General features: G+C 48.0%; 1 protein-coding gene and 1 long non-coding RNA gene across 2 annotated transcripts; one reads left to right on the top strand and one right to left on the bottom strand.

Moving 5' to 3' along the window:
• The first annotated feature begins 312 nt into the window (after positions 1 to 312).
• On the top strand, positions 313 to 19,996 carry ipo9 (importin 9). Its single transcript, XM_042088724.1, has 24 exons — positions 313 to 559; positions 3,515 to 3,576; positions 4,439 to 4,525; positions 4,723 to 4,924; positions 5,453 to 5,541; positions 5,675 to 5,761; positions 6,414 to 6,533; positions 6,767 to 6,867; positions 8,638 to 8,696; positions 9,032 to 9,183; positions 9,534 to 9,632; positions 11,509 to 11,615; positions 11,907 to 12,046; positions 12,330 to 12,492; positions 13,082 to 13,308; positions 13,588 to 13,736; positions 13,967 to 14,095; positions 14,919 to 15,194; positions 15,950 to 16,116; positions 16,809 to 16,942; positions 17,220 to 17,339; positions 17,931 to 18,038; positions 18,418 to 18,494; positions 19,775 to 19,996. The coding sequence occupies exons 1-24, from the start codon at positions 394 to 396 to the stop codon at positions 19,883 to 19,885; spliced, it is 3,132 nt and encodes a 1,043-aa protein (XP_041944658.1). The 5' UTR covers positions 313 to 393; the 3' UTR covers positions 19,886 to 19,996.
• LOC121706762 lies at positions 18,100 to 20,046 on the bottom strand. Its single transcript, XR_006031158.1, has 3 exons — positions 19,963 to 20,046; positions 18,180 to 18,213; positions 18,100 to 18,111 (listed from the first exon to the last, which is right to left on the bottom strand). It is a non-coding gene; the product is annotated as an uncharacterized LOC121706762 (long non-coding RNA).
• Between the last annotated feature and the right edge of the window lie 1,552 nt (positions 20,047 to 21,598).

The raw sequence follows: 21,598 nt of genomic DNA, 5'->3' as shown, positions 1-21,598 counted from the left end.
TTGTGCTGTGTCTGGATAGGGTTAAAGGAACTCCAACTTTCTGGCAAATACATTTATTTGGCGCCTTCCCCAGTGTTAGATAAGGGGATAAATACCGTTCTCTTCTCTGCGTGCAATAACCCAGTCTGACACCGTTAACCTAGTTTATATCCCAAACATTTGGCCTGTTCCTTTAACGCTATCCAGACACAGCACAGACCACACACAGCTCAAAAAAGTCGCCGCCTGGCCAGTAGGGGCGCGCGAGGTCTGGTCGCAGAGGAAGTGCGAACGGGAAAGGAAACAAGCCGTCAACATCAAACCCCGCCCACCCGGTCTTGCATTGGCGCGCTCTGGTGCAGCATTCTTACCGCTCCCCGGTGCCTTCGCCGCTCGCGCACAACTGCTGGAAATATGGCGGGCATGAGCGCTTCGGGTCCGGGTCCGGCTGCGGCCGCCGGCCCGGTTCAACAGGGATTGAAGGAGGCACTCATAGAGACGCTCACCGCTATCTTGTCGCCTGTCCAAGAAGTGAGAGCTGCCGCGGAGGAGCAGGTCAAAGTGCTGGAAGTGACGGAGGGTAAGCGCGATGTCGCTGGTTAGCTGCGCTGTAGCTTCCTGCCGAAACTGATGGAGATGACACCATGTGAATAGCAATGAGAAGAAACAAGGGCCTGCGCAGCTGTTGCACTGCGGTTGATAACTTCTCATAAGCCCGCAAATATACAACTATACCTGGTCAGGAAGCGTAGTGGACATAACTATCACGCCTAGTCGCGAACAGACCATTTAAGCTTAGCCTTGGTCCAGCTGTAAAGATAGCTAGTGTCAAGCCAAATTAACTGGCTTTGGACATTAGTTAACGTTGCCTGACTGAAGTGGGACTGTGTCAAATTGATAGCTAGTTGCTAACTTAAGTTTATCAAGTCAGTGAATGTTACACCTAGAACATGCGTTCATTATAGACTAACCAGGAAGAAGACTATTTTGATCAATTGAAATGACGCAAACGCTAATTAAAGAGCGATGTATTAGTGTTTTATATGATTACACTTAGTTAATCAATATCATAACGCCACGTGAAGAACATATTGTTGCTCGGAACTTCAAAGACCAACTCACTTGAGCCTGATATTTATTTGTGCTTGTGATTTATAAGTAATCATCACTGGCTCGAGTTGATAATAGTAGCCTCCCCGATTTGGCCGTCCATGTGTTGGCGCCTGGCCGGTATCCCGGGAGTTCCCGCGCTATCCTCCAGTATGGATGCTCCGCGCGCTGATGGAGTTTCCTCAGCAGGCGCCAGCTGCAGCATCACCGCTGACGTAGCTGCCCAACGGGAGGGACCCCCTTACGAGACTTGGCAGCTTACTATGTTGACTTGTTTGTGTTAGACCGTTATGAAAATTTGACGGAAGTAGTGACTCATGCATTAGGTCTGTTTTTACAACAAAAGGCTCGAAAGAAACGACCTATATCCTGACAAATGAAAACCCCTCAAATCGGGGCGCCTGAAGAGACCAGCTTGTCTTGATTTGCACTTAAACATTTAGACTATTGTCCCCATAGTGACTGAAATATTTGTAGTGACCTCAGTCATCACCACCAACTTTAGGCACTGAGGTTAGCTGACCTTGGCGCCTTTCTAAACAAGCTTGGGTCAGCATGGCGCTGAATGGCTGTAGTGTGCCCACATTAAGAGCATCTCGCCTCCACTGTAGACCTGTGTGTGTGTGTGTGTGTGTGTGTGTGGTGAGGTGATGAGAACAGGCTCAGTTTGTGTTTGAGGGAGAGAAGAGAGAGTTCCGACCGTCAGCAGTAGTATTGTCTGCCGGCCGACTCTGCCCCTGATTAAATCCGTGTGTGTGTGGCTTGTCACACCATTGAGTTAAGTATGTGTGTGTGAGGCGCATTGCACTGCCGTGTTAATGGGAGGCTCCAAACCAGGGACGCAGTGGGACTTAGAGGTAGACCTTTGTGTGTGTGTGTGTGTGATTTAGAGTGGAGCCTAGGGGAAGAGCTCATAAAGGCAGCATGTGTGTGTGTTTTCGTGCATGCGTGCCCACATTCTGGTTTTAGCACAGAACCAAAGGAAGCTCTGTAGGAGAAGCTGAAAGGGTGTAGTGTCTCCCGCCCATGTTGGGTGTGTGTGTGTGTGTGTGTGTGTGGAAGCTCTGTAGGACAAGCTGAAAGGGTGTAGTAGTGTCTCTGCCCATGTTGGGTGTGTGTGTGTGTGTGGAAGCTCTGTAGGAGAAGCTGAAAGGGTGTAGTAGTGTCTCTGCCCATGTTGTGGGGGTGGGTGTGTGTGTGGAAGCTCTGTAGGAGGTGTGTGTGGGTGGGTGTGTGTGTGGAAGCTCTGTAGGAGGTGCGTGTGGGTGTGTGTGTGGAAGCTCTGTAGGAGGTGGGTGTGGGTGGGTGTGTGTGTGGAAGCTCTGTAGGAGGTGTGTCTGCCTGCCCATGTTGGGTGGGTGTGTGTGTGTGTAGTGTCTCTGCCCATGTTGGCTGGGATGGCAGCACGTTCTCTTTGGCTGTAGGTAGATTGGTGTTTGCTATTAACCGGAAACGCGTCCTACAACTGACTGTGTGTGTAAGAGGGAGGCGTGGGGTCCACACATGGTGGTGTCATGATGTCACGTCTCTTGTGCTGATGTAGTCGTGTGCTCTTCAGAGTGTTGTGATGGTTTATGATTGGCTCTTCAGAAGAGTGTTGTGATGGTTTATGATTGGCTCTTCAGAAGAGTGTTGTGATGGTTTATGATTGGTTGGCAGCTGGTGTTTTGTTCACTTGGCTGATCGGCTGTTCCTAACAAGCAGATTTATTATTACATGTGCACGTGTGCCTGGCCCACACGTGCACACACACACCAAGTGTTGGAGTATTAGTATGTAGACATGTGGACACCTTCATCACACTATGATGTTCAGTGAGCATTTGCAGCATTTTGCTACATGCACAGAAGCATATCCTGTAATCTGAACTTGATTTGTTAATTGGACTAGAATATGAATGGAGCATTCCATAAGCAACTGATGTAAACACTGTAATTGAATATATCTGTATAAGCTCAATAGTGGGGATGCTGTCCATGTGAAGAGCTGCTGCACCCATCAACATCCCAATGCAACCTCTCCAGAGGCCCAGTGTCTCAATCTGACCTCTGACCTCTCTCTCCCTATCTGACCTCTGACCTCTCTCTTTCTCTCTCCCTCCCTCTCTTTCTCTCTCCCTCCCTCTCTTTCTTTCTCCCTCCCTTTCTCCCTCCCTCCCTTTCTCCCTCCCTCTCTCTCCCGCCCTCTCTCCCTCCTCTCTCTCTCTCTCCCTCTCCCTCCCTCCCTCTGTCTCCTGTTCTTTTCTCTCTCTTCTGTTCTCTCTTTCTCCTTTTCCTTCTCTGTCCTCCTGTTTTTCTCTTCTCCACCCCTCCTGCCTCTCCTCTCCTTTCCTCTCTCTTTCCCTCTCTCTCCCTCTTCCTCTCTCTCTCCCTCTCTCTCCCCCACTCCTGTCTTCTGTCCGGTGCGGTCCTCTCCTCTCCTGCAGAGTTTGGTGTCCACCTGGCTGAGCTGACGGTCGATCCCCAGGGAGCACTCGCTATCCGCCAGGTGAGGTCCCCTCAGTGCTAGCGCTCGCTATCCGCCAGGTGAGGTCCCCTCAGTGCTAGCGCTCGCTATCCGCCAGGTGAGGTCCCCTCAGTGCTGCTCTGCGTCCCCATAGAGAAGCCCAGAGGGGTTCAGATGCGCCCAGAAAACCAGCCCCGAACCAGGACAGGCCCTGAGACTGGCTCTCTTTATTGCCCTGAGACTGGCTCTCTTTATTGCCCTGAGACTGGCTCTCTGTACTGCCCTGAGACTGGCTCTCTTTATTGCCCTGAGACTGGCTCTCTGTACTGCCCTGAGACTGGCTCTCTGTACTGCCCTGAGACTGGCTCTCTGTACTGCCCTGAGACTGGCTGTCTTTATTGCCCTGAGACTGGCTCTCTGTACTGCCCTGAGACTCTCTTTACTGCCCTGAGACTGGCTCTCTGTACTGCCTTTTACTGCCCTGAGACTGGCTCTCTTTATTGCCCTGAGACTGGCTCTCTCTACTGCCCTGAGACTGGCTCTCTCTACTGCCCTGAGACTTGCTCTCTTTACTGCCCTGAGACTTACTGCCCTGAGACTTGCTCTCTTTACTGCCCTGAGACTGGCTCTCTTTACTGCCCTGAGACTGGCTCTCTTTACTGCCCTGAGACTGGCTCTCTTTACTGCCCTGAGACTTACTGCCCTGAGACTGGCTCTCTGTACTGCCCTGAGACTGGCTCTCTGTACTGCCCTGAGACTGGCTCTCTGTACTGCCCTGAGACTGGCTCTCTTTACTGCCCTGAGACTGGCTCTCTTTACTGTCCTGAGTCTAGCTCTAAAATACAAACGGACAGCTCAATGTGTGTGTGTTGTGTGTGTGTGTGTGTGTGTGTTGTCTGCACAGCTGGCGTCTGTCATCTTGAAGCAGTATGTGGAGACCCACTGGTGCTCCCAGTCTGAGAAGTTCAGACCCCCGGAGACCACTGATCGGGTACGTCACCAACACACACACTCTTCTAAAGCCTACGCAATATGGTGGAGAAACAAACATGCACAAATATAAACACTCTTTAAACCTGACTAGGCTCTTGGTGTGTGTGTGTGTGTGTGTGTGTGTGTGTGTGTGTGTGTGTGTGTGTGTGTGTGTGTGTGTGTGTGTGTGTGCGTGTGCGTGCGCATGGTCTCCAGGCGAAGGCAGCGATCCGCGAGCTGTTGCCAGCCGGTCTGCGTGAGGCCATCAGTAAGGTGCGGTCGAGCGTGGCCTACGCCGTGTCAGCCATCGCCCACTGGGATTGGCCGGAGGCGTGGCCGCAGCTCTTCACACTGCTCATGGACATGCTGATGAGCGGAGATGTCAACGCTGTGCATGGGGCTATGAGGGTGCTTACAGGTACACACACACACACTCTTACACACACACACACTCTTACACACACACACATGCTGCTGATGAGCGGAGATGTCAACGCTGTGCATGGGGCTATGAGGGTGCTTACAAGTACACACACACACACTCTTACACACACACACACTCTTACACACACACACATGCTGCTGATGAGAGGAGATGTCAACGCCATGCACGGGGCTATGAGGGTGCTTACAGGTACACACACACACGCACACACTGCTGAGTGGAGATGTCTACGGAGTTATGAAGGTCCTCACTGTGACATACATATGAATAGACCCTTTCAAGAGAGTTCCATTATCAGCATCATAGTTGGCCCCACAAGACTTCCGTTTTAACATTCCATATGTTATCTTAATGAAGAAAAAGTAGATTGGGGCCCAAATAGAACGTTCAAGCATTGTTTTTGTTTTTATTGTTGAAAGGGTCTATAGTGAATGTGTGCGCTCTTAACCTGTGTGTGTGTGTGTGTGTGTGTGTGTGTGTGTGTGTGTTTGTGTTTTGCAGAGTTCACCCGCGAGGTTACAGACACACAGATGCCCCTAGTTGCCCCGGTGATTCTACCTGAGATGTACAAGATCTTCACAATGGCAGAGGTACTCTGTGTGTGTGTGTGTGTGTGTGTGTGTGTGTGTGTGTGTGTGTGTGTGTCGGGGGGGGGGGGGGGGGGGGGGGGGGGGGGTTCTGTGTTCTGTATCCCTCTGTGTGTGACATGTGATGTCCTTGCAGGTGTACGGCATCCGCACTCGCTCCCGAGCCGTGGAGATCTTCACCACCTGTGCCAACCTCATCTGTGCCATCGAGGAGGTGGAGAAGGTCAGTTTGCCACCTCCATCTTATCCGAGGGTCACCCAGTCCGTTTGCCACCTCCATCTGACCTGAGGGTCACCCAGTCATGTGTCTGTCAAGATGTCGTCCTCACGGCAAATTCAGAATTTTCTAGAATGGACTCTATGCAGGGCTCCATTTTGGATTTGCTTCCTACTGGGCAATCGACTTCCTGTTTACACTGTACACAGTAGGCTATGACAGATGACTAGCCTTTTCAGTTTTAATATAGTAGGCCATTTCTAATTTGAAAAACATAGCTTAAGTGTTATCTAACCAGGTTAAGAACATTTTAAACCCTTTTCCTTTTAGCTGGAGGGAGTGGCACACAACATTTTCAAAGTCGGTCTACATTACCATGAGACGAGGTCCTGAAGACGATGACTATAGAAAAAACGCTATATTTGCTAGTGTTTTAACGTAAACAGGAAGTTTATATGCCAGTACAAGTGACGAAACCAAAAGAGTCGTGCATAGAGCCTTTTAATACAATTACCAGAATAACGGCTGAAGGAGGTAGAAACCCAGTAACGTTTGAAGCTGTCAGTAAGCAGAAGATTTAGTACTTCCACAGATGAGAATTCAGTGCATCATGTTTTATGTGTGTTTGTGAGTGCTGATGTGTGCATGTGTCCTCTAGGGGGCAGCAAAGGCCCTGATCTTCCCCGTGGTGCAGCAGTTCACAGAGGCGTTTGTTCAGGCTCTCCAGATGCCCGACGGGCCCTCCTCAGACAGCGGCCTTAAGATGGAGGTGCTCAAGGTTAGAGAGAGAGAGAGACACACACACACACACACACACACACACAGACACAAAAATACAAACACACTCCAAATGGCTGAAGGGCCTTCCTCAGACAGTATGCTCAAGATGGAGGTTCTTAACGTCCGACACAAACACACCATTCCTATACATTATGCATACTCATGTGCACACACAAATATATACATACATGGAGAGTCCTGTCAATAAGAACCCCCCTCTCTCTCGGTCAGGCGGTCACTGCTCTGGTGAAGAACTTCCCCAGGCCCATGGTGTCGTCCATGCAGCAGATCCTGCCCATCGTGTGGAACACACTCACGGAGAGCGCCTCCTTATATCCTGCTCACCAGCTGCGCAGTGTGTGGCTCTACCTGTGCAGGTGCAGCCTGGCTTAGTCTACCTGTGCAGGTGCAGCCTGCTTGGTCTACCTGTGCAGGTGTATGTATCTGTGCAGGTGTATGTACCTGTGCAGGTGCAGTCTTGGTCGATCTACCTGTGCAGGTGTATGTATCTGTGCAAATGTCTCCTTATGTCGATGGCCTTTGTGTAGATGTTTGTTTTCTGGGCACGTGTACCTGGGGGGTATTCCATCAACCTCGCTAATAAAGGTGGCGCTTAACAGAAATAGTCTGGCTTGAACTAGCGTAGACTTTCACTTGGGGCTGAAGCCGTTCCATTAACTCAAGTTAGCGGCATCTTGGCCTCGTTTATTCAAGTGAGGTTTAAGTCAGCTTCATCTCTGCTCGTGCACAAGGTAGAACAGTAGACCAAAACAGTAGATTGACGAAAAGAGGATATATGTCGTAAAATTAAGACAATACTAGACGATTTCTGTTCGATTTGGCAAGTGCCATCTACAGGATTTTCATCGAAAGTCATCAAATTTAACATCGAGAGAAAAATAGATTGCCTACAGAAATTGGAGAATAATGAAAGCATACATTTAAAACAATGGTTTGAAATCAATTGCGAGTTTGATTGGCTTCACTCTTGAACACATAGACTATACAGTCTGCTTGAACAAAACGAGTGAATGAATAAATAGTATAAACTCAAAAACAACTTATGGATATGCATATGGATATTCAAAACTATCTATAGCTTACATTCTTAGATTAAAAGTGTTCACTCCAAATAATTGTCTAGGTGTAGGTGAAATAAATAAAATAGTATCAACATAATAGCCTATTGTCTCCCATAAGTCCCAAGTGTTTAAATAAAATGATCTGAAATGCAATGGCTTTCAATTCAATTAATGGCTAGTATTTAATCTGTGTAGCACACAGTTGATTTGACATTCATGAACAATCGTCGACACATGAAGCAGTTTTAATTATTAGCTTCCTAGGCTACAGAATTATCCTTTGGCTTGCATCAGATATAATATAGCCCACTAGCAGCTGTCACTGAACAGCCTACCAAATGTGCATGGACCTTTATCAGCAGTAGACATATGTCTTTCATCAAAGATTATAACTAAAAATGCCATTATCAAGGTGATAAACTATGTTTCCTTCGTATGGGGAGCGAACCTGCGAACACGCAAGAATGTAATTCCTTTCCTATACCGTCTCGCTGCACGTTACACCACCACCGAACGTAAGTGACGCAGAGTAGCACGATTCCTAGAACCACACGCATGTGAAGTTAAAACATTTTTAATCGCATAATCTTCATACATTCTTTGGAGCTAGCGAATGTGTAAATCCATGCTTGGTGACACTGTCGGAAAAAACATTTCTAGGCCTACTTCTATTTTTGAAGTTGTAGGCTACAGGTGACGAACGCACAGGTTGACGGAACCATCTTTTTGGACTCGTTTTCCGACTGATTGGTGTTTTTGCAACACAGCTTAATTTAGCTTGAAAGTTAACCTGCTACGGAGCAGGTTAGTTCTGTGGCATAAATTCCCATGGTTACCAAGCTGGGATTCACGTTAACTTCATTAATGGAACGGAATTCTCACTAAAATTAGCGAGACTTATCGAAATAAGTTTGGCCTTTAGCGAGGTTGATGGAATACCCCCCTGGTAAGGGTAGCTTATGGCTGACGGTGTGCGTGGTCTCTTCAGCTGTGATGTCATTTCCTTAACGAGTGGTGCACCTATGTGAGAACCGAGGTGAACTACACGGAGGAGGTGGACGACCCAGTGGACTCAGACGGTGTGTGTGTCCTGTCCTCTCTCACACACACCCAGCAGCTCTTCTGTAGTACTGAAGGAGAGGAAGCACATCTAAACATCTCTCTCTCTCTCTCTCTCTCTCTCTCTATCTATCTATCTATCTATCTATCTATCTCTCTCTCTCTCTATCTCTATCTCTATCACTCTCTCCCCCTCTCCTCTCTTTCTCTTGTCTCTGTCCCTTTCTCTCTATCCCTCTCTCCTCCTCTCCTCTCTTTCTCTCTCCCTCTCTTTCTATCTATCCCTCTCTCTCTCCCCTCTCTATCTCTCTCCCCCTCTCCTCTCTCTCCACCTCTGTCCCTTTCTCTCTCTCAGGTGAGGTGCTGGGTTTTGAGAACCTGGTGTTCAGCATCTTTGAGTTTGTGCACACCCTCCTGGAGAACAGCAAGTTCAAGAGCACCGTGAAGAAGGCTCTGCCCGAGCTCATCTACTACATCATCCTCTACATGCAAATCACAGAGGACCAGGTGTGTGTGTGTGTGTGTGTGTGTGTGTGTGTGCCCTGCCCGAGCTCATCTACTAAATCATCCTCTACATGCAGATCACGGAGGACCAGGTGTGTGTGGGTGTATGTGTGTGTGTGTCCGGCCCATGCTCATATACTACATGCAGATCACAGAGGACCAGGTGTGCGTGTGTGCGTGCACTTGCACACTTGAGTGTGTGTGCGTTTAATCATCACATCTACTGTCATCCCCTGTTTGCAGGCACTTTACATGCATAATCAGAGATGACTCAGTGTGTGGGGCTGATGACTACAGGGGTGTGTGTGTGTGTGTGAGAGATGTAGTCTAACAGTATTGTGGTGTGTGTGCAGATTAAGGTGTGGACGGCCAACCCTCAGCAGTTTGTGGAGGACGAGGATGACGACACTTTCTCCTACTCCGTCAGAATATCAGCACAAGACCTACTGCTGGTGGGAACGCGCCCTGTGTACTGTGTGTGTGTGTGTGTGTGTATGCGTGTGTGTGTGCATGGGTGGTTGAGTGTTCCCTTGGGCCTGTTCATATGTTTGTACATAATGCTGCATTTTAATATTCATAGTAAAGTAAAAAGAGTAAAAACTGAGCAGAATCTGTTCCAGTTGCAAGATGCTGCTGTTTGCAAGATGCTGCTGTTTGTTAGCAGTTGCAAGATGCTACTGTTTGTGAGCAGTTGCAAGATGCTACTGTTTGTTAGCAGTTGTCTGTTGGCAATTGTCTGTTAGCAGTTGATACCAGTTTTAGGGCTGGGACAATGCGTCGACGTAATTGATGACATCGACGCAAAAAATACGTTGACGCAAAATACGAGCGTCGATTCGTCAAGCATAACGTGTGCTGCTAAATATTTTTAATCTTACACCTGTGTTTTCCATACGTTGGCTAATCTGTGGCTGGGCACCATGAAATCAAAACCGGCCACCACACGTTGATGTTCTATGTTGTAGGCCTACTATTTAAATTAAAGATAAGATAAAATAATTTCATTGAGCCACTTTTTACTCACACGACCTTTCCTCGCCCTGCCCTCTCTCTCTCGTAACGAGCCCGCTGATCCTCCTCTGCATGTGCATTTAACCCATTCGCGCTGGATGCTGCATGACGCAACATTGACCCTCCTGCTGGATGCTGCGTAGCGCAACATTGACCCTCCCGCTGGATGCTGCGTAGCGCAGCATGCTTTTTATTTCATGTTTCTAGGTGCTACAGAGGCTTTTCAGAAAACCCTCAGGAAATAAGGTTATTTAGTCTAGAATGCCATAGGATTCTATAGGCGTTTTTAGCAGGCATTTTAGGAGTAAATGGGTTTACAAAATATTCATGATTGTTGTTGCCACATAGAAGCACTGCATAGAACACAGTGGGCTAAATTGCTATTAAATCCGCTTAGCATCGTGACCATGCTGCGCAAATTTGTTCAAAACTGCTGCATTAAAGTTAAAGTAAACTCTGTTAAGGTCTTATCATAACATGGTACATTGAGGAGACTAAACTAAGTTAAGTTACAGTATGCAATCAAGCAGTATCTCAAAGCTAACGTTAGAATACTGTTTGGATGTCAAGTTTAGCATGCTTACTTGCAGCTGCTTGTATTCGTTATTCATGCAGGGCTCATTTTATTGACTCTGAATGTTTGCAAAATCCCGATGTAAATGGAAAGTGTTTTCCAAGACTCAAAAGTGTTTGTCCAAAGGAGAAGTACGAACCGTTATAAGTACTTATGAATTGCATCCACACATCAGCAGCCTTTTAACTGTGTTGATGTTAATTGCAAGGATTCCCACACGAACGTCTTAAAATGACAGGCACTCAATTAGACATACACTACTGAACTTTATTGAATGCTACCTCTGACTAAGAATGCATTTCTTTGCACTTGTATAGTCTTTTATTTTGTAATCTTAAAAGCAATAAACGTATATTGCAATGTTAAAGAATTCATGTTTTTTCATTCAGATATGTAAATAAACATGTATAAGTTGCTATTAGTGAATTAATGGGGAGATAATCGAATCGAATTGAAATGGAATCGGCTTGAAAAAATGAATCGTTAGATTAATCGATGCATCGAAAAAATAATCGCTAGATTAATCGTTTAAAAAATAATCGTTTATCCCAGCCCTAACCAGTTTGTATCAATGCATTTCACAGTATTTTACACAAACAAATATCGTAGCAACATAGTGACAGAGGTTTTACACTATTGTTGTTATGGCTGACTGACTGATTTCATGACTGAGACTGGGAGTACAACTTGAGTACACCTGGAACGCAGCATAAGTGTGTGTGTGTGTGTCTGTGTGTGTCCAGGCAGTGGCAGCGGAGTTCCAGAATGAGAGTGCGGCCGCTCTTGCTGCTGCAGCAACCAGACACCTACAGGAGGCAGAACAGGCCAGGAGCAGCGGCAATGAGCACTGGTACGCACACACACACACACACACACACACACACACACATATATATATATATATATATATATATAGATATATATATATATATATATATATATATATATATATATATACACACACACACACACACACACACACACTCCTGCAATAGATAAAGTAGTTGAAGAACAGTGGCCGTGACGACTGGTGCATGCACACATTTATAGAAAGGTAGCTTTCCAACAAAATTGTAAGCTTAAGTGTGGTGTTTCAGTCCTGTAATTGTGTGTGTGTGTGTGTGTGTGTGTGTCCTGTCAGGTGGAAGGTTCATGAGGCATGTATGTTGGCCCTGGGCTCGGTGAAGACCATCATCACTGAGAATGTGAAGAATGGCCGTGTGCAGTTTGACATGCACGGCTTCCTCGCCAACGTCATCCTGGCCGACCTCAACCTGCCAGGTGTGTGTGTGTGTGTGTGTGTGACAATTATATGACATTGTAGATTCTCAAGCTTTTTTTAACATCAATAGTTACAAATTGTCTGCTATGCATTGCCATTGCCAACAGCTCTAAAAGTGTTTCCAGTAATGTTAGTTTGTTTATCTTCTTTTTTATCTCTTTATTTGTGTGTGTGTGTCTGTGGGTTCGTGTGTGTTTTATCTTCTTCTTCATCTCTTTGTGTGTGTGTGTGTGTGTGTGTGTGTGTGTGTGTGCGCGTGCGCGTGCGTCCCTCCCTCCTCAGCGACGTCTCCGTTTCTGCTGGGCCGGGCCCTCTGGGCGGCGAGCCGCTTCACGGCGGCCATGTCTCCTGAGCTCATCCAGCAGTTCCTCCAGGCCACCGTCAGCGGCCTGCACGAGAGCCAGCCGCCCTCCGTACGGATCTCCGCCGTGCGCGCCATCTGGGGGTAAGACACGCCCCCTGGGCTCAGCCTATCAGAGCTCAGACACGCCCCCTGGGCTCAGCCTATCAGAGCTCAGACACGCCCTCTGCTTTTGACGAGGAGTGTTTGGGAAGTTAGATGCGGAGGTGAGTGAGTGTGTGTGTGTGTTGGGGAGGTGAGATGTGTGTGTTAGGGAGGTGAGATGTGTGTGTTGGGGAGGTGAGGTGTGTGTGTGTTGGGGAGGTAAGAATTGTGTGTTGGGGAGGTAAGAAGGGTGTGTTGGGGAGGTGAGATGTGTGTGTGTGTTGGGGAGGTGAGATGTGTGTGTGTGTTGGGGAGGTGAGATATGTGTGTGTTGGGGAGGTGAGATGTGTGTGTGTGTGTGTGTGTGTGTGTGTGTGTGTGTGTGTTGGAGAGGTGAGATGTGTGTGTTGGGGAGGTGAGATGTGTGTGTGTGTGTGTGTGTTGGGGAGGTGAGATGTGTGTGTGTGTGTGTTTGTTGGGGAGGTGAGATGTGTGTGTGTGTGTTTGTTGGTGATGTGAGATGTGTGTTGGGGAGGTGAGATGTGGTGAGTGGATGTGCTGACGGTGGAAGGTGTGGTGCCCCCTGCAGGTACTGCGACCAGCTGAAGATGTCGGAGAGCACCCACGTGCTGCAGCCGTTCCTGCCCAACGTGCTGGATGGTCTGGTGCAGCTGGCCGCCCAGTTCAGCTCCGAGGTGCTCACCCTCGTCATGGAAACGCTCTGCATCGTCTGCACCGTCGACCCCGCCTTCACCACCAGCGCCGAGAGCAAGATCTGCCCCCTCACCATCGCCATCTTCCTCAAGTACAGCAACGGTACACACACACACACACACTCTTATGCAGACTAACAGCAAGATCTGCCCCCTCACCATCGCCATCTTCCTCAAGTACAGCAACGGTAAACACACACACACACACTCTTATGCAGACTAACAGCAAGATCTGCCCTCTCAGCAAGCCTTACTCTGGGGAGACCCCCGTCCTCTGCCCCATAAACCCTGTGGTGGCGTCTCTAAGGAGCTGTCTCCGCTCCAACCTCACTCTTCTCATAGCGCCCCCCGGTGGCCATCTCACCCCTCTCTCCCCTCTCAGACCCGGTGGTGGCGTCTCTGGCGCTGGACATCTTTAAGGAGCTGTCCCAGATCGAGGCGTGCCAGGACCCCATGCAGATGCGCCTCATCCCCACGCTCGTCAGCATCATGCAGGCCCCGCCCGACAAGATCCCCGCCGGACTCTGCGCGGTGAGAACTCTGTCTGTGTGTGTGTGTGTGTGAGGCAATGGCTTGTGTCAGCTTACGAGTGTGAGTGAGTGAAGGAAGGGCTTCTGTCAGCTTTGCATAATATCTAAGATGCACAAGCTGGCCTGTACTGTATGCCCACTTCTTTCGAAGGGTGATTTGTATTTTTCCATGATTGTGTGTGTGTGTGTGTGTGTGTGTGTGTGTGTGTGTGTGTGTGTGTGTCCTGTCAGACGGCCATCGACATCCTGACAACGGTGGTGCGCCACACCAAGCCCCCTCTGTCCCAGATGCTCATCTGCCAGGCCTTCCCTGTTGTGGCGCAGTGCACCCTCCGCACCGACGACAACACTACCATGCAGGTGAGACAGGGGGCGCCACTGAGTACTGAGCTCTTATTTTTTCATTATTATATGTGCCCTCTTATTTACTTATTTACTTACTTTTTTGTTTACTTGAATGTTATGTTTGTCTGTGGACCTAAATTGGTAAAATATGTCTTGTCTTCACCGTGGGATAGTGAGAAACGTAATTTCGATCTCTTTGTATGTCTGGAACATGTGAAGAAATTGACAATAAAGCTGACTTTGACATGCTGCAAACCCTCTATAGACCCTGTATTATTACAAATAATAGAATGAATATTCCTGGTCATGAGTGCAGTGTGCCTCGTCATACCCAGAATAATATTTCTTTGTCACCCATGTACATAAGACAGCTGCTAACTGCTAACACAACACTTCTGTCCTTCTCTCCACTTCTCTCTGCCTTTTGTATGTCTCTCTCTCTCTCTCTCTCTCTCACTCACTCACTCACTCACTCACTCACTCACTCACTCACTCACTCACTCACTCACTCACTCACTCACACACACACACACACTGTCTCTCTCACACACACCGTCTCTCTCTTACACACACACACACACACCCTGTCTCTCTCTCACACACACCCCCACACACACCCCGTCTCTCTCTCTCACACACACACACACACCGTCTCTCTCACACACACACACACACACACACACACACACACACCCTGTCTCTCTCTCACACACACACACACACACACCCCGTCTCTCTCTCTCTCTCACATACACACACACCGTCTCTCTCTCTCTCACACACACACACCCTGTCTCTCCCATGTCTCTCCTGTCCCTGTGGCATGCTCTGCCTGTAGAACGGGGGTGAGTGTCTGCGTGCGTACGTGTCGGTGGCGCTGGAGCAGGTGGCTGGCTGGCAGGATGAGCAGGGCCACAGCGGGCTCTGGTACGTCATGCAGGTGGTCAACCAGTTGCTGGACCCGCGCACGTCCGAGTTCACGGCCGCCTTCGTGGGCCGCCTGGTGTCCACGCTGATCTCGCACGCCGGCACGCAGCTGGGCGAGCAGCTGGACCAGATCCTCAGGGCCATCCTCAGCAAGATGCAGCAGGCCGAGACGCTCAGCGTCATGCAGGTGAGAGGCCAGCAGGGGGCGGCGCTGAGGCACAGCACTCCCACAGGGCTCCAGAGTTATTACATCATTCACCTCGACCTTTGACCTAGTCCAGAGACTTTCTAATGAGGAGACACAGCACTCTAATCATCCTCCATAGAAATGCATGGGGCTAGTTTGTAACGCCAATAATTCCGCGGCAAAATGTCGACATGTGAATACATTGAGCCAATAATGTGGAGTGTTGAGAAGACATCGTGCCAATCATGTGTTGTGATCTCGCTGCTGGAGCAAGATTGGTGTCGCGAAGTCTTGCACATGCGCATTTCTGCCTAAATAGATGCCCGATAAGAGCCCAAAAAGCCTTAAAGGACTTTGCCTAGTCTCTGTTCATTCCATCTGATCATGGTGTTTATTCCTTAGTCTTGGATCATGGTTTTCATGGCGTTTTATTTCCTGTACTAGTTTTTCACCATGGTGTATATGGTGTTCATATTTCTTGTAGTCTTTGATCATGGTGTTCATGGTGTTTATATTTCCTGTAGTCTTTGATCATGGTGTTTATGGTGTTTATATGTGCTGTAGTCTTTGATCATGGTGTTTTATTTCCTGTAGTCTCTGATCATGGTGTTTATACTCATTATAGTCTTTGACCATGTTGTTTATGGTGTTTATATTTCCTGTAGTCTTTGATCATGGTGTTGTATTTCCTGTAGTCTTTGATCATGGTGTTGTATTTCCTGTAGTCTTTGATCATGGTGTTGTATTTCCTGTAGTCTTTGATCATGGTGTTTGCACACCTGGTCCACTCCCAGCTGGAGCCGCTGCTGGAGTTCCTGTGCAGTCTGCCGGGCCCCACGGGGAAACCTGCCCTGGAGTTCGTCATGGCCGAGTGGATGAGCCGACAGCACCTCTTCTACGGCCAGTACGAGGGCAAAGTCAGGTGAGACGCACGCACACACACACACACACACACACACACACACACACACACACACACACACACACGTGCACTGCAGTGAGTGTCACAGCAAAGGTTGTAGTCCCCAGAAACACTGTAGGCGAGTAGTAGCCACGCTAGTAGCCACGCTAGTAGCCACGCTAGTAGTGGGCTAGTTTGGCATGTACCCAGTGAGCAAATCAACCCTGAAAAATGAAGTACATTGTGGCCTCATTGTGGCCTTCGGGCTTGTAACCGAAGGGTTGCCGGTTCATTCCCCGACCAGTAGGAAAAATGTCGGTGGGGAAAGTGTTTGAGCACTGCTCTCCCATGCCCACATCCACAGCTGAAGTGCCCTTGAGCAGGGTACCTAACCCCTCACTGCTCCCCGAGCGCCGCTGTAGCTTCAGGTTAGTGTGTGCTTCACCTCACTGTGTGTTCACTGTGTGCTCTGTGTGTTCATTAATTCACGGATGGGATAAATGCAGAGACCAAATTCCTTGTATGCGCAAGTATACTTGGCCTAGAAGCCTGATTTACAGAATCAAATAATGACTCCAGCTATGTGCCAAAGGCATGGGGAGATGTTACAGCAAGGACTTTAACACACACACACACACACACACACACACAATCACTTATACACTCACTCACTCACTCCAGACTGATCAGTGTGTTGTTGGTCCTCCCTGCAGCACGGTGGCGCTGTGTAAGCTTTTGCAGCACGGCCTCAACACCAACGACAAGCGGTTGCACGACATCATCGTTAAGGGAGACGAGATCTTCACCCCGGAGGAGGGCATTCGCACACGATCCAAGTCAGCAAAAAGTAAGGGCACATCCCTCTCTCACTTTCTCACACACACACACACACACACACACACACACACACAGGCTGTGTCCCAAACTGAAAAACTCCTGGTGTCATTATTCAGCGGCAGTAAAGCTTTGAGTTATGTCTGAATACTTGTATACAAATCTGCCTTTAAAGATACCTTAGATTTGTATCCTTCAACCAAAGATTCTTCAGAACATCTTATCTGTTATCTCTACGCACACAGACACACACACTCACACACTTACTTTCCTCTCTCTGTGTCCGTCAGACCCTGAGCGTTGGACCAACATCCCGCTGCTGGTGAAGGTCTTCAAGCTGATCGTCAACGAGCTCTCGTCTGTGGTGGAGGCCAATGCCACTCGCAACTCTGCTGCCGACTGGAGTCAAGGTAAGAAACACACACACACACACTCGCAACTCTGCTGCCGACTGGAGTCAAGGTAAGAAACACACACACGGGGGGCGCTGTGGCACAGCAGGGTACGGGTCCAAGTGCCCACAGGGACACAGGGTCATATCCGACCTGTGGTCATATCCCGGTCCCACCCCATCTCTCTCCTCCACTTACTTCCTGTCTCACTCTTCACTGTCTTATACAAATAAAGGCAAAAAGCCCCAAAAAAAAAAGAAACACACACACACACACCAGCGTGTGACAGAAGTGGGAAAGCAAAGAATAAAACCCAATCAAGGTGGTTGACTCCTAGAAGACAGCATGGTGTTTGGCATTCCAGTGGTTTGGTCACTTTGGAGCTACAGCATGTTGCACACAGATTCTAGAGTGTGTCATGGAATGTGTGTGTGTGTTTGATACCGACATCACACTCCACTGTGATGTCGGTATCAAACACACACACATTCCATGACACACTCTAGAATACTCTACAGTGGAGTGTGATGTCGGTAGCTAGGGCCTCAAGGACTGGGAAGGTATACATGTCAGTTCAACTATATTGTTTGGTTGTGTGTGTATGTGTAGAGCCAGGAGGGATGTGGGAGGATCAGGAAGAGGAAGAGGAGGATGAGGAGGAAGATGAAGGTCTGCATGGACAGCTGCTCTCAGATCTCATCTCCTCCAATAAATATGGTAATACCACACACACTCACACACACACACTCACACACACACACACCACTCACACACACACCACACACACTCACTTACACACACACACCACACACACTCACACACACACACACACACACACACACACACTCTCTCACACACCACACTCACTCACACTCACACACACACACACACACTCACACACACACACACACACACACACACACACCACAGCATACACCATAGCATACTTACAGGGAATCCACTCACACACTCATACTCTCAACGCCCAGTTCAGTACACACTCCTGTCATTCATATATATGTATATATTGACTTTCCTGTAAAATCACATAAGGTTTGTTGGTTGTCTTCCCCCTAATGTTTTTTTTCCCACTCAGATGATGATTACTATGACGACGATGATGAGGACGACCCAGACGCCTTAAAGGACCCTATTTATCAGATTGACCTTCAGGTAAACAAACGCCTTAAAGTTATGAGCTTTTTCAATTACTATTTGCTTGAGTGGTTGTAGTTAGCCCTACCTGTTTTTTCAATGGCAATTGTTTTTATTTCCTAATTGGTCATGGAAATTCACGATTTCTGTCAGGGAAAAGTCATGGAATTTTACATTTGACTTACGGCCTCTACACACAGCTGCGTGCGTTGCGTTGCTGGAGACGCATCCCATTCACTTTACATGGGCTCACGTCATCCGTTGCCCAACTGAATTGTGGGTCCGTCGCGTCGCGTTTCTCCCGCCGCTCACGTTGAGAAGTTCAGCTGTTGCTGCACCGACAGACTGCACCGGCCAATCAAGCCAATCGACTGACAGCACCAACCAATCAAATTACGGTTATACTTCAAGTCATAGCTACCGTCGGGAACACCCACTGGCATGCGTTGACGGAACGCAACTGTGTGTAGAAGCCGTTAGAGTGGGATCCCTGGTAAAGATCTCACACACCACACACACATACACTCACAGAGCCTTTGTACAAGAGTCACTTACCCGTTACAGTGGGGAAAAAGGTTATTGTGAATGACCCGTTACAGTGGGGAAAAAGATTTATTGTGAATGTGAAAAATGTTTTAGTTTATTTCAAGTTCATTGCTAAATAGAAGCAATATTAAACATTAAATTAATGCATGTTGGTTTAAAGGGACACCAGGCAACGTTTTCGTGTTTATTAATCATCTTCGTAAGTCGGTATATGGTTAAATGACTCATTACGGGGCGAATGAAGACTCTCTCGCCCGCCCCTACTGCCTGTAGGAAGAATATCCCACTTGCAAGTTCGGTGTATCCTACCCGCCGACTGAAGCAGGATCAGTTTACAGCACAGAGGCAGGCTAACTAGAGATTGTTGCAAACGTGTGTATAATGGCAGAGCCGGCGAAGAAGCAGCGAAAACCCTTGATGGAAGACGCAAAGAAAAGGAAAAGAGCTTTAGACCGAGCGAGGGGGAGTTTCGTAGAGAAAAAGCATCAGGCTTGCCTGGTGTCCCTTTAAAAAAGCGTACAGACATAGAGTATATATATTTAATACTCCTGATTCCTGATATCCCAGTGGTGGACGTGCAAGGTCACATCTGGTGCCTTGACGGCGACAAGAAAATATTTGTGTCCCTCTCTATAATCAAAGTTGTCCATCCCTGATCTAAGCTAGAATATCTAAGCTGTAGAAAATGTCAATTCATCCCTGTGTGTGTGTGTGTGTGTGTGTGTGTGTGTGTGTGTGTGTGTGTGTTGCAGGCGTACCTGACAGACTTCCTGACCCAGTTCTCCCAGCAGCCGTGTTACAGCATGTTTTCAGGACATCTGAACGAGGCCGAGAGGAGGGTCCTGCAAGGCATCGGCCTGTGACACACACACCCCTCAGAACTCCTCTTGCTCTACTCAACACACACACACCCACACGGAACTCGTACTCTGCTTTACACAACACACACACACACACACACACACGCACACGCCCATAGCTCATATACACACGGGACACAGACGTAATGCAACCCTGAGGCTTCTGTTTCCGTCTCTAGGGGCATCCTTCCAGCAGAGCAGTGTTTAGGGAAATGGAGATGATTGACAGGCTCTCAGCCTCATCCTCATCATCACTCTTCGTCATGTTACGGACAGACCAGCACTTCCTGGAGGATGTGGAGTGGGGGGGGGGGGGGGTCATGACGGGGGTTGTAGGACTCTTGTGATGAATTCTAAAAGAGACTGGAGTTTCAGGAGGGGTGGGGGGGTTTCTCCTCTCTCCTCTCGTGGAGAGGAAGTAAGGGCCCAGATGTCCTGTTTGCCCATAAGAACACGGACTGATCTACGCCGAGCACCACGGGTCCCAGTCCTCGCTGATTCGGAACATTGTGGATCTTCTGCGGAAGAAGACAAGAGAGACATTTGGTTGTCAAATGAACTTAAAACTCACGGTTTTCATGAAATGTCGGCGGCCTTATATTGTTCATGTGAATTTCTCTGATGAAATGCTCTTATTGGTCCTCGTCACCCCTGGGAGGGGCGGGCGGGTCTTGGGGATGGACACTGTTGCCGTGGTGACGTGGAGCACGCCGGTTGTTGTTGTACCCACTGGAGTTTGAGATGTATTTTGAAAATAAAGCGCCAGCCTGTCTCCTGGTCCATCTCCACCTCTGTGCAAAATGGCGTCTCAGCAGGTGTGGTGCTCCTAGTGCACGCCGTGGCGAACCCTTCGTGCTGTTTTAACATTTTCACTCTATGACCTGTATTTCTTCAGCCTGTTCTGTCTATAATTATACACTTCATTTCTGAAAGGAGAATTCTGTGGGCTTTATTTACTGTCACTGATATTCCACATTCTGGGTTCTAAGCTAATGTTCCGAGCGGCCTACTCTGAACCTTCTGTACCTGCGGAGTTCCAATGTAGAGGCCTGTTAGAGGTCATCTTCATCAGTTAAAGCTACTGCTATGATAGATATGAGGTTTGAAATCACTCCTTTGTTGTGTAAACGCAGTGGTCACATATTTTGGGGGATTTTCAACAGCTGAAGTCACTGTTTTGATAATCAGAGGGTTTTAAACTTGTACAGACAACAGTTCTGTCTAGCAGGAAGTGCTCATCTGAACAGTCCACAGGGGTCATCGTTTTACACTGTTTACAGTCACTCTGAACACATTAAATGTTGAGTTGTTGGTCAGTAAACAGATTTAAATGGTTCCATTGGAACTGGAAGTTCAGTAGAGAAATAGCTAAATCCAAAGAAATAAAGATGTTAGACAAACAATAGCCTGCAGTAGCGAATGGGACGTTTGTATATCCTGCCTGCCCACAGCAAAACCTGGCAGGGATGTGGCTTTTGTGTAGCCTAATCATGACGATCTTATGGCATGACACAATGGACATTCCTATTTTAAAAATTACTGGAATTCTTGTAAATCCTAGAAGTCCATGTAAGATTGTGGACATTATTTGAAGTCATGTATTGAATTCAATTTCTACTGAAGGGGTCGTTGAGCTATTTGATTGTTTTATCCAATCACAGGATCTTCACATATCTTAGTGTTTACATTGGATCTAGCCCTTAGCGGTTCCACTGT

The sequence above is a fragment of the Alosa sapidissima genome, chromosome 4, assembly GCF_018492685.1.
Source record: "Alosa sapidissima isolate fAloSap1 chromosome 4, fAloSap1.pri, whole genome shotgun sequence".
Classification (NCBI taxonomy): domain Eukaryota; kingdom Metazoa; phylum Chordata; class Actinopteri; order Clupeiformes; family Clupeidae; genus Alosa; species Alosa sapidissima.
Note: the sequence above shows the minus strand (reverse complement) of the source record. Positions and strands in the feature narration are given on the sequence as shown.

Bases quoted from the DNA above. Each gene is read 5' to 3' on its own strand.
- ipo9 (XM_042088724.1), top strand. From the start codon at position 394: ATGGCGGGCATGAGCGCTTCGGGTCCGGGTCCGGCTGCGGCCGCCGGC. The intron at 6,534-6,766 runs GTTAGAGAGAGA...TCTCTCGGTCAG, and splicing joins TTAAGATGGAGGTGCTCAAG to GCGGTCACTGCTCTGGTGAA. The intron at 18,039-18,417 runs GTAATACCACAC...TTTCCCACTCAG, and splicing joins CATCTCCTCCAATAAATATG to ATGATGATTACTATGACGAC.